General features: G+C 40.1%; 1 protein-coding gene across 1 annotated transcript in view; it reads left to right on the plus strand.

Moving 5' to 3' along the window:
- LOC145318595 (uncharacterized) overlaps positions 1-17,903 on the plus strand; it is a 105,200-nt gene that overhangs the window by 17,365 nt on the left and 69,932 nt on the right. The window contains exons 16-25 of the mRNA XM_080159981.1: positions 7,804-7,887; positions 8,898-9,074; positions 9,888-10,025; positions 12,162-12,260; positions 12,665-12,859; positions 13,150-13,316; positions 14,766-14,850; positions 15,640-15,730; positions 16,861-16,992; positions 17,297-17,378. Of these exons, the coding sequence (XP_080016107.1) occupies positions 7,804-7,887; positions 8,898-9,074; positions 9,888-10,025; positions 12,162-12,260; positions 12,665-12,859; positions 13,150-13,316; positions 14,766-14,850; positions 15,640-15,730; positions 16,861-16,992; positions 17,297-17,378 (1,250 nt within the window). The remainder of the gene's footprint in view (positions 1-7,803; positions 7,888-8,897; positions 9,075-9,887; positions 10,026-12,161; positions 12,261-12,664; positions 12,860-13,149; positions 13,317-14,765; positions 14,851-15,639; positions 15,731-16,860; positions 16,993-17,296; positions 17,379-17,903) is intronic.

A 17,903-nucleotide genomic window follows, 5' to 3' on the forward strand; every position in this document is an offset into this window, starting at 1 on the left:
GCATTTGACTGGAAGCTTGCACCCAACTTAACGGAATTTTGCGAAAAAAATCACCCTCTTTCATATGCTAATTCCTTGAAGTTATGGTTTTCTAAGCAGTGCATAGTTCTGTATCTATCATTTATGTAATTTTTAAGAAAACCCTAAATCCTATATAACCCAGAAATATTCACATGATTTTACTTAGGTTGGATTTTTAAGAACAAAAAAATGGACCATAGGAAACCAAAGTAGCGGGTTATACCGTATTTTCATAGTAGCTTTTCTCTGATATTTTTACGACGAAATCCGCTACTTCGTTTTCTTTCCCTGATCAAATTTTTTTTTGTATACTTATTTAATTTAAACGTACAAACCCAGACAGTTGAAAATGTTTACAAATGACAAACAATATACGATGTATTGTGGTATCCGCCGAGGATAAATGGCAGACACCGGAGTTCAATTAGATTACGGCAGTGTGACAGACGTGGACACCTTACTATAGAGAAGCTACGCTTCTCTAGCTTTCACTAGATAATGATCAACATCTATTTTCAGTTGTCACTTTATTGAAGGGTTAAGAGATACTGAAGCTATATACAACAAACAATAATTACATGGATAGGAATAAATAATCATAACATAAAAGCATAAATAATACATATACCATGGTCAGTTTGGTCAATAATGATTCCCCCCATCCCTGGAAAGGGTGGGGGAGAATTAAGAATACAGTTAACCATAATAAACATGACAGATTCAATCATTAATTCTAAGCGTAGGGAGGGGGTCACTAGACCCCTTCCCCAGGACTCGGGGGAGGGCCATTGACCCTCCACCGAACCCCAGATCAGGGGTGCCATAGACATGGCTCACGGTTGCCGAATACCACAACTCTCCCCTCGGAAGGCTGGGAGGTGGTTTCCCTACCAGACTTCCGACAGTGGTTGAGGCCTTCGGCCCGCTCCTTAGGGCTAAAATATATACAAACGATAATGATTCAATGGAATCCTAGTGGTGAGTATCTTCTTAGGGTTGATGGGCTCCCAATGTGGGATAGAAGGCAGAGGCTGACTTGGGTTGGATACGTTGGTCAGCGCCGGCAGGTATCAGGTTGGCTGGTGGCACAGTTGTTGCTGGAACGGTCAGCAGTGGGGCCTGCTGGTTGTTGTTGGCAGCGGCTGGGGCACTGGCTGCCAGGTTGATTGTCTGAGCAGCGGCCTGTCCTCCTGAGGGGCCGCGGGGTCTGCCAGAGGGCGTTCCTGGCCTACCTGGGCGGTCATGCCCGCTGTCAGTGGATTTCATAGACACCATTTCCTCGGCTGCTTCCCTGCCGATGGGAATGGCATCCCAGTCCACTGAAAAGTCCCGGGACTTGGCATGGTTGAGCCTGGCTCTAGCCAGCGCCTTCCTATATAAAGCTGGATGGTACAGGAACACTTGTGATATCGCATTCAGGGCTGCCCGGACTCCTCCCTGTGCTGCTGCCAGAGAAATGATGGTTAGGTCCCCCAGCAGTTTGAGGATCAACAACAGCAAGCACAGTATGGCTGCGCCATCTCCCCACTCGTGGATGGCTTGTCTAAATCCTGCCCAGACATCCAGGGCTGCCTCTCCTTCCTCCGCCAGTCGGTCAATGTTGTAGGACACTATCCCATGGTCTCCTGTGGCCGAACAGCTGCCTTGCTGAACGCAGGAGCCATAGGATAGGCCGGTCAGCATGGCACTCTTGTATGCTGGGAACGCCAGCAGTTGTTGCCAGTCGTTCAACTCAGCCTGCGAATACAAACCACCTGAACTGAAGTCATCTAAGGGTTCTGTCAACAACTGCTTAGGCGTATCCAGCGGGGGTGGCCTCTTCTTGGGAGCAGGGGTTAACTCTATCCAGCCTTCCTCCGCGTGCACAGTCAGGGGGTAGGTGGAGGAGCAGGGAATCTTGGTGGCGTGCTCACTGTATACCCGTGTCACAGCGTCTACAAAACCTGTGGGCTCTACTGGCACTTTGTCCCAACACTCCTTGTGTTCGCGGACAACGTACTTGTGCCTTTGGCAGGTCAGCTGCAGCAGGATGTCTCCCCTCAGTACCGAGAACGTGCTCCCCTGGACACGCACCGGGTGGGCCGGATCTAGTTGCTGGAGCTTCCAGCAGTTGGCCGCTACTTCTTCTGCTGCAGTGCTTTTCATGCGCGTTTCCAGGGTAAACCCAATATAACCTGCATGGATCTGTGCTTGAAGGGGAACGTCAACATCCCTGGCCGACACTCTGGGCAGCGCAGCCGCGGCTGGGTCAGCTGCCACGAACAACGCTGGATGGTTGGTGGCATGGGCCTCGAAGTCGCAGTTCACAATCGAGGTGGGGTTGGTCATGTTGATGAAAAACTGGGCCTGATGGTCAACCAGATATGCATCCATCACCAGGCTGGGCTGGAGGCTGCGGATCAGCCTCAAGGGGCAATCTCTTCCCAGGTGGTCCCACACGTAGGTTGCTTCCCCAGTGATGCATGACAGCTCAGAATGGGGACACTCTAGGGTCAGGTGGTCAGACTGGGACTCCACCCGTCCATCCTCCACCACATAGGTCTCCTCCTTGACCAGCAGCCGCCGCTCCTGGAGCACTAATTCGTTGCGGTATAGCTGGCCCTCAAAGTGGACGTCCTCCCCCTCGCAACCCACCCCCTCGGGGCTGTTGACGAGGGCGCCCACCATGTCGATGGTGAAGAACAGGGGGTGGTTCAGCTGGAACGTCAGTGGCTGGGTCTTGCCTGGCAACGTGTATACTCGGTTCCTGGCCAGGTCTCGGCACGCTTCTGGGTCTATCTTGGTTGGCCTCATGAGGGTGGGGACCGAGGTCACCTTGAGGTGACCCCATACCCCACACCTGAATGTCCACTGGGACACGGTGAGCTGACAGCTGAATCCAGTGGTTTCCCTCACCTTGACTTGCTGCAGGACGTGTACTTCATGGCCCAGGGGCACCTCCTGGTGTAGGGGCTCCGTGTCACACATCTTTTCTTTATTGTAAGACGTGACATGGGTGGGGTTGGCACAGTCCCACCCCACCAGGACGTAGCTGGTTGTAGGCCACACGGCTGCCAGCAGGAGGCCCCACAGGACCATCCACCAATGGGAGAGGCTTCCAGGTAACCATCTTCCTCGTACACGCGGCGGGGGATCTTCAGCTCTGGTCACGGCTGCTCCTTGGGGCTGGACACGGCTGGGCTGCTCCTGGCTAGATACAAATTTCCATTGAGCGTTATCTGTATGCGGCCGAGGCACCCCGATACCCTCCCCAATGACAGACTGGCAAGCGACTGGCACTTGCCTGGGTGTCGGCTCCCCTAGCCCTAAGTGCTCCCTTCCCTTGTCCAAGGCATGCCCAGTGGCATGGGGCTGAAGTGCATGTGGCACAGGCTCGCCCTTACTCACTGCCCTCCCCTGCCCTAGGAACTCGGGTGCATGTGGCACAGGCAAGTCCTTATTTTCCCAAATTTCAATCTCCCCAGCCTCAGGTGCAGGGGGCACAGGCAAGGCTGGGTGTTTACAATATTTTGGATACAACACATTTAACAAATTCAACTTATCCTGATGTTGAGCAGCTGGGTTCCCTTGGCTGGCAGGGGGCTCTGGATGGCATGTAGCTGGACTCTCCCTGCAGGCTGGTGGCGCTGGCTGGCATGTAGCTGGGCTCTCCCTGCAGGCTGGTGGCGCTGGCTGACTGGGGGTGACGGGTGTCACCCCTTCCTCTGGGACCGCTGGCTCGTTCCAGGACTCAGGTCTCTCGGTGGCGGCGACGGTTGTCGCCCCAGACATCAGGTTGGAGGCTGGCTCGTTCCAGGATCCAGGTATCTCGGTGGCGGCGACGGTTGTCGCCCCAGGCACCAGGTGGGAGGCGCTGGATAGCACCCCCCCATCATCCCAGGTGGCGACGCCGGGTGGCGTCCCATACATCGATGCAGAGGTGCTGGCTAGCACCTCCTGCCTCTCTCGTTCAGCGGCTGCCAGGGCCTCCCCATACACCGTCTCAGGGACGCTGGGCAGCGCCCCTCCACTCTTGCTGGGTAGGCTCAGTCGGGCAGGTTCCATCATGTTGAGGCTAAAAGGCTGGGGCCTCAGCACCTCTGGCTCGGCTATGTTGTTGGGCTGTATCAGCTCTGGCCCCAGATGGTTAAGACTGAAGCCTAGGCCAACCCGGTTGGGTTCAGCCGCGCCGCCCAGTACGTTGATCCTAGCTGGGACAGTCCCAAACTGCGGCATCCCATCGGCTCGGTCCGCAGCTTGCTGTGGTGGTGCTGGGGGCGCGCTCCCTTCCATATGGGCCACTCTGCTGGGCTTCCCTGGAGGGGCACCCTTGTCGGCGGTGCGCCTGCGGCTGGCTACCTGGGCCCAGTCGGCTCTACAATCGGCCGCCGTGTGACCGTCATAGTGGCAACGCTCACACTTGGCAGAACGGTCACGGCGTGGCTGGGTGCGTCTCTCCTCTAGGCTAACTTCCACAGGCGTTGGGCAGTCTCGAGCTCGGTGGCCTCTCCCCTGGCAGCGGTAGCAGCGGCCTGGAACCTTGTCATCTGGAGCGACCTTCCCCATCTGGTGGAGACCCGGAGCCAAGGAGCCAATCTCCATTGGCTCCGACTCGTCATATTGGGGCAACTGGATGCAGGCAGATCCAGTCAGCCCGTCGGTCGAGTCCACTAAGCACACACCTTCCTTCAGCTGCTTAGTAACCATGGTCACGGTGAACATGGCCTTACGAGTGTACTCAGGTACACTCGTAATTTCATGGTTCATCATGAGGCGTTTTACGTTGGCGTTACGAATTCCACGATTTAATTCGTCCACCAACAACTCAAGATCCTCATGGTTGTAGGCGTCCCTATACAAGGCGCACTTAGTTGATATGTACGCTTGTATAGGTTCTGTCGAGTGTTGCTTGTAATCCCTAAACGCTTGTTTAAGCGTTTGGGATTCAAAAGCAGGGCGAAATAGCAATTCACACTCGGTCTTGACCTGTTCGTAGGTCAAGGCTTGGCCTGCCTCGCCAAACAGATGGGACGCCATTTCCGCCGCTTGCCCTACCAGTGACAGTAGTAGGGCGTTGCGGCGGTTGAGGGAATCATGAGGTGGTACGCGGTAAGCCGCCCATGACATCTCAAGTCTGCGGATATGTGCCGACCAGGATTGCTTGGGCGGCCCTCTAAACTCCGGCAGATTGCTCAGCATCAGCTTGCGGTACTCGGCTGGGGCCGGCTGAGGGTCATCTTGGAGCCATCCTGGGGCTTGGTCACCTCCTGGGGCTTGATGCTGGTCCATTGGGTCAACGGTGAAACGGCGGGCACAAAGTTATACAGTACTAAAATTGAATGGTTTGTCACTTGAGGCTTCCTAGCCTAACAGCCAACACTGTTTGTATCACTAGGTTGGGCGTTTAGTTACAAAGATATAACTTAGCTGTACTTATCACTAGTTAGGTGTTGAGGTTGTAGGGTAGGCTGGTAGAGGTAGATAGATGTTGAGGGTCTGAACTGCTGTCAGGAACTGATTGGGTTTTCCCTTATCACACTAGAGCTAGAAGGAAAGAAACTTGCAATTCTTTATTTGCTAAAAATACCCCTGTTAAATGCTATGGAGTAGCTCCGCTCTGGTGTGTGTGTGCGTGGAATCTCCTGTCCTTGTAACGCGCGTTCGCGCCGTCAAATCCGCGCACACGGGGGAAAACGCGCTCTCACCCCTCAACTCGCTCTCTCATTGGTCCGCTTCGTCCGTTGGATTTATGATATTTTCCGCACTCTGTTGCGCTACCCGTGAATGGCGCTCTGTGTATCCGATCGCTAGCTCCACACTACAGACGGACTTAGTCTAGTGTGGGTAGGAAGGGGGAAGCGCGTGAGGGGACGGGGGTAACTCCGTCCGTTCCCCCTGTGAGGGAGGGGGGTAACTGTGTGCTGGTGTAATAGGGCCTTTTCTTCTTAATCTTAGGCTTATCTATTATATCACCCTGATTGTATTTGCCTTCAATGGAGAGGGGCCCCTCCCTTTCCCTTGGAATAAGGGGTGTATTGTTGTTGTGCTGTGGGCTTGAGATTGTTTTGATTATATTACATCTAGCTTCTATTTTTGTCCTTATCACAATTGCATAACAGATTTGTTTACCAACTCTGTTCTATTTTTAGCTGTTATCACAATACACAGTAATCCAAGCCTGTTCTATTCTTAGATTTATCACAACACAACAATTTGTTTGCCAAGCTTTGCTCATAAATCTATTGTTTGGCCATCACACTAGGGTGGTAATCCCTGCAAATGTGATATAATATCTGTTTTCTAGATGGGTGGCTGCGTTGTAGCTTCTCAGGATACTCGGGGTTGACGTAGTTTTTCTCTGTTCTGGTGCACTACACTCGTAAGTTAGCTCGCAGCTTGCAGCTATGTGGCATGTTTCAGCCTATCGGCGGCAGGGAATGTCCCGTCCTGCTAGCGCCGCTGATCCAAATCCGGCTGATGGCGGCAGGGAATGTCCCGTCCTGCTAGCGCCACTGGTTCGGATCCTGCTATTTCTTGCAGTAAAATTGGCCTATTTCCAGCCGTTTACACTTATTTGGCTTGTTTCAGCCGGTCCGCAGGCCTGTTTCAGCCCTTTTGGCGCTCAATTCTCCGTTAGATATCAGCGCTGCTCGCGGTTATTCGTCAGATTTCGCTGTCTCGCTTCCACAACTGCCGGATGCAGAGTTAAACTTTGCTGTCCAGGGTGGGTAATTCAGGTTGCTTGCGTCAGTTTTGCCAGATTCACTGCTGGGAGTACCTTAGCCTCAGATGCGCGTCTGCTCTACACTTGTGGTTCGCCGTAATCTCACACAGCTGTCACCAAAGTTGTGGTATCCGCCGAGGATAAATGGCAGACACCGGAGTTCAATTAGATTACGGCAGTGTGACAGACGTGGACACCTTACTATAGAGAAGCTACGCTTCTCTAGCTTTCACTAGATAATGATCAACATCTATTTTCAGTTGTCACTTTATTGAAGGGTTAAGAGATACTGAAGCTATATACAACAAACAATAATTACATGGATAGGAATAAATAATCATAACATAAAAGCATAAATAATACATATACCATGGTCAGTTTGGTCAATAATGATTCCCCCCATCCCTGGAAAGGGTGGGGGAGAATTAAGAATACAGTTAACCATAATAAACATGACAGATTCAATCATTAATTCTAAGCGTAGGGAGGGGGTCACTAGACCCCTTCCCCAGGACTCGGGGGAGGGCCATTGACCCTCCACCGAACCCCAGATCAGGGGTGCCATAGACATGGCTCACGGTTGCCGAATACCACAGTATATTATTCTTTTCCATAATTGAATAGCAGCTTTGTTAGTAAGGAAAAGAGAGAAAAAATAAATAGATATCAAATATGTACTTTCAGGAGCACAGTAACTTTGAAAAAAACAAATCTATCAGTTCTTGTATGTACGTTTTAATCGGCTGGTATGTGGTATAATCGCATAAGATTTGTACAAAATTAGGCTGGGTTAAATGCGATAACAAAATGCTCCTTCCCCATATATATTTGATGGGGAAGGGATCAATTACATAAATGCGACAATATATACAAAATTAGGGCTGGTTAAGTAAAAAACTTACAGATTTTTTTCCTTTATGTATTTTGGGGGGAAGAATCAATTATTCAATAGCTATGCTAAATTCAAATCATATATAACCTAAAAATAGACATTTTACAAAGGCATAACTATTAGGAGGAGCACAGCCATTCTTAAATATAGGTCTGTCCGCTACACCCTTACAGGACGGCTTATTTAGGATGCAGAGAGACTCGCTAGTATGGTGGATGTAGGATGTGATGCAGAGGTTGCACAGCTAACATGTAGAAACTCAAATGTTAAGGTATATTTTATATATTTTATGTACTACAATATAAATACTAATGGATGCGCCCCTAATTCTAGGGGCTCTATCTTCTAGGATTGGAAAAATAGCTTAAAATCATCCCAAGACTTAAATCTACAAGTCATATAACCTAAAACTATCCCGGGGCCTATGCTAAGCATTTTCAAATTTGTATAGAACTTAATCAGTTCAGCATTTATTAAAAATATAAGCTTAAGACAAAAAAAACCTTAGTACTTTATATAGTAGAGTAAAATTGATAGGTTTAAACTGTTTTTAACCTATTTTTTAATGGCAAATCAAAAATATACTCTGACACCTGTAAAATCATACTGCAAAGCTAAAACTAAGATTAATAGCCCAGATCAATTTTTATTAGGATTTTAAAGTTTATTTTTTACAATGGAATAAGTAAATTTTGCTGAATCGTGATGTGTCTTTCCTTTGTGGGTAAAATTTTCAGCTTTTAGAGTGTTTTGCTTCATAAATATTGTATGCTAGTATAGAGTAAAGTCAGGTCTTTTATTTTCACCAATCAAAACTAATTAAAAATTAATTCTTTACAATATATCAATGAATTAACATAAAAATGTTTTATGTCTATTATCCATTTAAAACACATACAAGTCGGCTGTAGAGGGCTAATTTTGTAAAATCCTCATAGTTTTTTTGTTAATTCAAAGATATATCCTACATCTTTAACTTTTAATGAATTACTGTAAATATAAAATCAAAAGAGCTACTTTTTTACTATCATTATCTTTTAATCCTATTATGAAGAAAAATGCCATGTAAGAAAGAATTTTACCCAAAAAGAAAAGACACATCACGGTCCAGCAAAATTTACTTAATCCATAGTAAAAAATAAACTTAAAAATCCTAATAAAAATCGATGTGGGCTATTAATCTCATTTTTAGCCCTGCAGTATGATTTACAGTTGGGAGAGTATATTTTTGATATACCATTCAATAATAGGTTAAAAACAGTTCAATGGTTTATCATTAAGGCATTTGAAGGAGGCATTCCTACCGACTCCCCACAGAACAGAGCCAGAACATTGACCCAGGTGCCTCCTGCTGATCAAGAGGACCTCGGGGATGTCAAGCTGGTTGTCCAGAGTTTTGATCCCCAGATGCCAGAACTTACCTGGGAGGACACCTGGCAGGCCGGAGGAAACCAACAGGTATTGATGAAGGATATGAATAGGCTAAGATGTCCAAAGGAGATATAAACTTTTAGATCATGGAATGAAAACGAAGTACCAAGCGGGTTTCGTTGTATTTTTACAGCAGGTTTTCCCCTATTTCTAGCAATTGCGGGGCAATCCTTAACATTTACCTAACTAAAATAATCTATCAATAGCTACTGTGAAAATAATACGAAACCGCCACTTATCTATGCTCATTTAGTAGATAGTTTCTAGCCTATTTTGACCTCTGATATCGCCATATCAAACACTAGAAGAATTGTATTGTACCATATACATACAGGTCTAACTAATTACCTTTTAGAATAGGGTTAGCTGTCCTAAATAATTGGTGTGAGCCATGTGACGTCATAAAAATGAGGGATTATCCATCTGTTTTTTTAGGGGTTTTCTTTCTCACTTCTCCTCTAATCTCCCTCATTTTATGACGTCACATGGCTGATTTTTTAGACACTTTGCCCCCCTACGGTATGTAGCTAGCTGTTAATCCCCTGCGATTTTAATTAATAAATTAAACCTTACCGTAGCTGTCTAACGCAGGGGGGAAGGGACTATTGGACAGTAAATAAAACAAGTTTTATAAATAAGTTATCTCAGTCGTTAGATTAAAACTGTCGGTACTTTGATTAGATATTCATGGTTTGATTCAAGCTAGTCGTGTCCAAATTTTTCTACAAATAAAATTTTAATCTTTAGAAAAGGTAATTTTGTTTATCATCATTAAAGAGATATACAATGTTTAATATTTATATCCATATTTGATCAAACTTTATATTTTCCCTTTTTTAGGATAGCTGGCCTCAACAACAAGGAGGTCTGAGTATTGGCCTGCTGCAGCACCAGAAATCTATTGATTCCTCTGCCTCTGTGAGTCCCTGGAAACCCTCAGACATGGGCAAATCTGATTCTGATATTGGTTGGTCACAGGTACATAAGAATTAGTGGCAACGTAACATTGCTTGCACCAGAAAGTTTTAAAAGTCATTGAGATAATATCATAACTGTGGCTACGCTCCTAGAGGCCTCAAAGGGCACTTTAAGTTGGGGGGGAGGGGGGGTTGAAGTTGCCCCCCCCCCAGGAATTTTAGAATTAAACAAAAAAGTGAAAGAAATGGAGGAGGGGGGGGGGGGGAATGATTTCTTTTGGGAGGTGGTTCCTTCTTCAAAATAGTTACAATCCTTTCCAGGACCTATGATCCTTCGGTACAGACAGTCAGACAGACAGATAGACTTTCTTTTACTTTTATATAAAGATTAATATTTAATCAAACAAGTACAAGTTGAATTAGCTTCTGCTTCGACTGTAAAATGTAAAAAAAGTTTTATCCTTCTTGATGTTTAGCCACTGCGAATTTTAAAAGAAAAAAAGTTGACCCTCAAAATTTCACCTTAAAGTGATACTTTTCTAATAGTTTATAGTCCACTAACTCGTAAGCAGTAAGAATTCAAATCCATTAAGTCCCTTCTAATGAGATATTGGCAACTTTTTGCACACATTTTCACAAACGGCAATTATTTCCTTTATTGAAGTTTTGGATAATAACATTTTCATAAAAGTTTTCAGTAATAATCATTTAAGATCCATTGTTGAGAAAAAATAACTGAAAAAATGTGTTGCCATGCAAAATAAGCTTAAAATCTAATGATTTTAAATATTTGCGATTTAATGGTAAAAAAGAATATTTTTTGCTTTTTGATACCCTGAATATGTTTAATTTTGTTTTTTATATAATCTATTCTATGAAAAGACATGCATATTCTTGCAGATTTTTAAAAAAATTTAAAAAATCAAAAATCTAAATTAATCAAAATTTATCTATAGCCTTTGAAAAATACTTTTGATATTTTTAACCTATATAATCAATAAAATCAATGAAAAATATAAAAGTTTTATAAAACAAACTTTTGGAAAAGGTTTAAGATAACTTCATAAAATTAGCATTTAAGTAGGATATTTTTCTTGTCTATTTTAAAAATGCAAATTAAACATAGTTAACGAATATTTAATTAGCAAGAATAGTAATAAAATATTTCAATAACTACTTAAACCTTTTTGTGGCTATGTTATTTATTTAAACAGAAAATCTATTTTGTCAAATTATAAAAATAATGAAATATTTTCAGACAAGCTTGCAAAATAAACGTAATTTTATCAAACTTCCTCACAGTTTTTAGAAGATGTTTTACAATGTTTATAACACCTAAAAGTAAATTCTAAGCAAAATTAGATTTATTCTCTAGATTTAGAGTAGCTGCGCTACTTAAAAAAACATCTAGTATTAAAACCTACAGCTGATCAAAAATCAATAGTCATAAATTGGTGGTTTACAGATATCTAAACATATATATACACCTTACAGATTTATTTTTAAGATGGAATGTAAAGTATATTATACGAGATGTCATTAGTCAAATTTTAAACAAAATAATTTTCATTAATTCATTAACAAAAAATAATGTTATAAATTTAAACTCACAAAGAGACTATTGTGTATTTTAATAATATGTTCTTTCTGCAATCTGATTCAAAACAAACTTTTTCTCTCATTCAAGTCAGGGATGAGTTTAGTACCAAAAAAAATAAAACAAGTTAAAATACTTTTGATTTAATTTGATATTATTGTATAATATTTTCTTTTATATATAATTTAAGAAATATATTTATAAAATATTTACCTGTCATAAAGACGACATATAAAAACAACATCCTTATAAGGAAATTAACATCTATTTTCAAAACTTTCAAATTCATTTTATGCTTAAGAAGGGACGAGAAGGAATTGAAATTCAACATTAACTTGTTATTTTGCTTGTATATTTATCATATTTGTTTACAGTTTATTGGTAAAGTTTGGTAATACTTTATTTCGGATCTATGCCATTGTGTAGCGTGGTCTTCAGAAATCTTTAACCTTGTGGGACTTTCCTGAAATTAACCTAACATAATATAAAGGAAGCGCAAAAAAAATGTTTTACTTCAAAAGTTAATCTCTGGAAATTAAATGATACTTTATTTGAAGAAAAAAATACACAAATTTATAAAATTTTTTTTTTCATTTTTAGGGTCAAGGGTGGCAGGATAAATTCTTTATAGAAAGAGTTCCATCTAAAGATACAGACAGCACTTGTTCTCTTACTCTCTCACAAGGAGAACAATCAGAGGTAAATTATTTTTTCTCGTATTCATTCGAATCCGGTGGATAGGAACCGGTTTTCATCCATACGAAAAAACTATGTCTAGCATCGTATTATATCTAGCTTTCTACGAATATAGAAATGTACATAAGATTTAAATAAGTTATTTTAGCCGGTGCCTTCGGCACTAGTTTTAATCCCATAATTGTACTTTCTATATCCGCGGAAAGCCGTTTATAATACGATGCGAGAAATAACTATTCTTGGATTTATCCTGATAGAACTTTAGAAGCAATATTAATATGTAGGTAAGGACGTAAATAATAATCTTTTTCTAGTTTTAAATTAAACTAACAGCTAAGAAAATTAGGTGATGATAATAAGAAGCTAGCTAAATATTTCACAAGTGTTCTATTATAATATATTTCCAGGACTCAGCAAGCAGTCTTGTCATGGGCAAACCCTCCCTTGACAGCAAATGTTGGCCGGAAACATTTTCTCCAGACTCTGCCAACAGCTGGATGAGACTGACCAATCAGAAGCTTGGACCTGACATATGGCAAGAGCTGTCAGCTGTTCAGAGTCCAGAAAATACCATATTTTCTGCAAGCACAATGAAAACCAAGGTATATTAGTGAAAGTATAATCTAGTCTTCATGTTTGGCATACTTTGAAAAACTAGACTTCATCAGATGCCTATATAATTTCTTTGATTGATTTCTCTTGGATTGGGGGTCCCAGGGATAAGATACCCCCTCTAAAATGATTCCCGAGACCTATAAGTTAAAGCTTCAATGTAAAGGAGAGCCTTATCGGTGCATAGGTTAGTTATATCTTACAGATAGACATATATACATCTTGCTTTTGTATTATAAAGATATAAACAATAAGTAAATTCGTTATGTACTTTATTTAGGAAAGAAACACAATACTCGAAATGGAATGGAACCCACGACCTGAAAAACCTAAAAGAGCTGATTGGTCAGATGACAAAGACAAGGGCTCTGATTGGTCGGATGACAAAGAAAAGAAAAGTGATTGGCAGATGGAAAAAGAGAGGGGCTCTGTTTGGACAGATTCAAGGTAAAAAATAAGACGGCAAATAATCATAGACACGTTTCCTTATAAGTTTAAATAATTAAATCAACATGACACACTTTAGGAAAATTATAATTGAAAATGACAATTTAATAATTATTGGTTGTAATGTTTGAATACCACTAATTTGGACCATCCAATTAAGATTTTACAAAAGTACTAAAAGTTGACGAATGTTAGATTAAGTACTAACATGATTTACAGTCCAATATCTCCTCCCTCTCTAAGCCCACAATTTTAGTTCTCATACATGATATATGTACTGTACATACACGGTGATTCAGAAAAAAACTGCGTTTTCCGTTTTTCTGACTCAACCAGAAGGAACAAAAAAAATGATTATATGTTCTTGTTCTCTGTAAAAAAATACATCAAATATGTAAAATGTGTTTTTCACTATCTTTAAAAATGTGGCCTCTATGATAAGTACATAGTTTCAAAAAATGCTTTATGTAAAAAATGTTGTGCAAGAAACATTAAGATAACTCTTATATTTTGTATTAAAAAATCTTAAAATTTCAATATTAATATAAAAAAAGGTCTAAGAAAAGTACCTTAATCATAATGAGTTTTAAAAGTGAAATGCTTTTTAGCTCCCCACAAAAGCATTTTTAGAAACTGGAATATTTTCACATTTCTTGATTGTGATGCTTTTGCAGTAAAAGAATATTTTTTCATAACGTAGCTCAAGTAAAAAGAAAAAAACCTTTTTATTTGACAAAAAATCTCTAAAGACAAAAAAAGTTATTGAAGTTTGAATTTTTTTTATAAAAGCACTTAATTACAAATTAAAGATAAATTATGAGTTTATATCTTAATCTGTCAATCAGATTAAATATTTTATTGGCCGTGTTAAGATGTTGTTTTCAAGTAAATAAATTTTTAAAAACAAACCTTAAAGTACAAAATATTACCAGAAAAAAAACATCATACGCACCTTTTGAAATGTTTAAGCTCTAAAATGCTCTAAAATTTTAGAGATATTGAAAAATACTCTTTCTAAGTTTAATGTATTTTTTTTGGCAGAGAACAAGGATGTATAATTATTTTTTCTGTATTCCTTCTGGTTGTATCAGAAAATCGGAAAACTCAGTTTATTCTGAATCACCCTGTATATAATTTAGATCGATATTTAAAGAGAAGATTTGAAAATTGATTTAGAGGAAAATAGAGCATAAGAGAATCAATTTTAAAATAATTAAGTTGTCTAAAGAGAGCACCTACTTTATACAAATTTCTGTATTACTGAGTAAGAAAATTTAAACTTTATCTTAAGTTAAAAAATGTATAAGTTATTTTCCAAAAAACTGCATTAAATTTTTAGATAAATATAAAAAAGAAATATAAGATGTTTTTTATTAATTAGGCCATAGTTTTAAAATTATCAACAAAAAAGTCTTAAATTTACAATTTAGTTTACTTTTTCATCACTAGGGGGCACGCTTGGCAAGTTTCTGAAGATGATTGGATTTTATCAGAGAAAGCTAAACCAAGAAAAGGGGCAGAAGTTATTAATAAGGTAATAAGTAATTTATTAATTTTAAAAAAACTAATGATTACTCTTGGGATGGTAGTTAACCCCTCCCAGGGGCGTCCAAGCTATTTATTTTAAAAAATTTTGAAGGGGGGGGGGTAATTCGTTTTTGGGGGGGGTAAAATGGCGCGCGAAGCTCGCCGCAAATTTTTTATACCCCCCCAAAAATTTTACCCCGGGGATAAAATTTGCTTGGGCGGGGTAATTACCCCCCCCTGAAATCTGTTGGCAGGGGTAAATTTAGTTTACCCCCCCCAAAATTTACCCCCGGGGTAAAATTTTTGGGGGGGGGGTAATTTAAATTTTATTAAATATATAGTATTAAATTGCGCGCGAAGCGCGCAAAATTTATTTTTATTAGAGATTTTTTATTTTAGGGGGGGGGGAATTTAACCCCCCCAAAATTGTTTGGGGGGGGGTAAATACCCCCTACTAAATGGTTGGAGGTGCCTACGGCACCCCCAGGGTAGGGGTAAATTTTAAATGGGGGGGGTAAAATGAAAAAAATTTTGGGGGTGCCGTAGGCACCCCCAAAATCGTTTGGGGGGGGGGGGTAATCGCCCCATTACCCCACCCTTGGACGTCTATGACCCCTCCCCCCAAAAAATAGTTATAAACCTTTCCAGGACCTATGATAAGCTAAAGGGTAAAGTTAAGCCATATCGTTCTAGATCTTTCGGTGGTAAACACATACAGGCAGACATGATATTAATATATGTGCATTACAGAAAGAAGTAAAGACACAACGAAAATTGTAATTTAACACTTTCGTAGGCTGCTACCTTTCCACGAACAGCCCAGCGAGGTGGGGCAAGTAAATCATCAGAAACCAATATTGCTCAACAACAGAGGAAAAAATCTACAGGTAAAGACGACCTTTAACAAGGACGACTACGTCCAGATTCAAACACGTATTATCTGTATTTTCTCCTTATATGTATGTGGCTAATTTAATATCAATCCTTCGTGATGATTATATGTACTTAATCATTTGCTATTTGGAGATAAGCTTAATTCATATAATCGTAAACAAATTGATCTGTGGCAGATTTTTAAAAGATTTTTAATTCCCCCCCCCCCCTCTTAAAGCAAAGTGCCCCCTTTTAAGTTCCAGATGCAAGGAAGTCTGGAAGAAGTGGGATCGGAGGCATTACTACTTATAAACAAATCATTTTCCTCAAAGATTTTTTGTGCTTTGTGCATCTGATATTTATATTTTTTCATACATTTTTTGAAGGGGTTACAACCACCTCTAAAATAATTTAACCCTACTACCTGACAAACTGTAACTTTTAACCCCGCCGCCATTCCCTGCCATTGCTGCAGAGTCTTCAATTTTACACAATCTACATCCATTATCTCTTATTTAGAATTATTTTGAAAATAATTCATTGGAATAATTTTTCAAACTCTTAAAGGTTAGAAATAATTTTGTTTTAAGAAGACAAAGTTATTACTAAACATCTGTGCTTTTATTTTAAGTCACTGTAAATGCATTTGATTTTTAGTTTTTGACACAATCTTTGAGGCGCAATTCAATGACAAAGTTTGATAAGTTCTTGTTAAATATTTTTCATTTTGAGTATAGTAAAACATGTCAAGAGAGGGTGAGTAATTCCTAATTGCCTCCTCCATTTATCAAAACAGATATTTTTGAGAATCTTACTTCTTGATTGTCTAAGAATAAACATTGTTTAGGCACACCCAGTGCATTGTTTACTTTAGATGACATTGCATTATGATCCATAACTTTATTAAATTTTTATCTAAAGGAAGCTTTTTTTCATCTTTATTTTTTGGTGGAGGGGTATTTACTCTTTACCTCCCCCCTTGGACGTTCCTGTTATGTTAGAATTATCATTATGTTTATATGTAGCACAAAAAGTTGTAAAACAAACATTTAATTTGTGCTCTTCGCTTTTATGGATACCTTCTTCCTTGATTTTTTAAGAGAAATTGCATTCTTAAGATAATTCTAATTTTAAATTATTTCAGTCGAGGGGGATATGGCCATGAAGAAACAAATGTTACAGAAGCTGGCGGCACAAAAAGAACAAGAGGATTTAAAATCGTCTCCAACAAGATGTTTGCAGAGAAAAATGTGTAAAAGTGATCATGAAAGTAAAGGTATGTTTTTCAATAAGATCAATTGCGCATACCCTTGGGTTTTTTTATTTTTTTTTGGAGGGGCTGGTGGGTAAATTTGTGTAAGAAGAGGTAAATTTGATATATACTATTTTTGGAGGATGTATATTCCCAATAAAACATAAAATGATTATAAAATTTGATATATTTTAATCTTTTTTTGGGGTTGGGTATTAAACTAAATATAAAGCAAACAAAAATTTTAGACTAAATATTTTTTAACCCCCAAGGTTTGATTACTAAAGAAAATATAAATTTTTAGTTTATCTAATTTTCTAAATTTAAGGTTTTAAGCTACCAGAGGGATTTGTTACCCCAGTTAGATCAACTCCCATCAGAAACAACTCTAATAATCAATATTCTAAAAGGTAATTTGTTTATATATTAAGGGTATAGTTTTAGAATTAAATTTCTTATTTTGTTAACCTACATTTTATGGACGGTTTCTATAAAACCATACTATACATGCTTTTTTCGTGACTGTTCATAACTGGTTTTTATCATGCGAAAATATATCAGAGCTGGATCTTTAAATGTGTAGCCGTTGGCGTTGCCGCTGCCGTAGCCGTGGCCGTTGCCGTAGTTGTAGTCGTAGTCGTAGTCGTAGTCGTAGCCATAGCTGTAGCTGTAGCCGTAGTCGTCGCCACAGTGCTGCTAATAAAACATGGATTTTAAATGATTTTACTGCAATGCAATGCCGGCTATCCTAGAATTATGGATATCTAAAATCTTTTATGGCCCACCTTAAAATAAATTATTTTCATCAAAGAAATGAAATTATAACGTCTAATTTTTGAAGTTTTTTTATAAAAAATTAATATTTTAATAATACACTTTAAATGTTTTGAGGTTTTTACGTATTATTATTGTCATTTTTACAGAAAAATTCAAAA

Source organism: Acartia tonsa, chromosome 5 (genome assembly GCF_053477335.1).
Source record: "Acartia tonsa isolate MP-2025a chromosome 5, ASM5347733v1, whole genome shotgun sequence".
Classification (NCBI taxonomy): Eukaryota; Metazoa; Arthropoda; class Copepoda; order Calanoida; family Acartiidae; genus Acartia; species Acartia tonsa.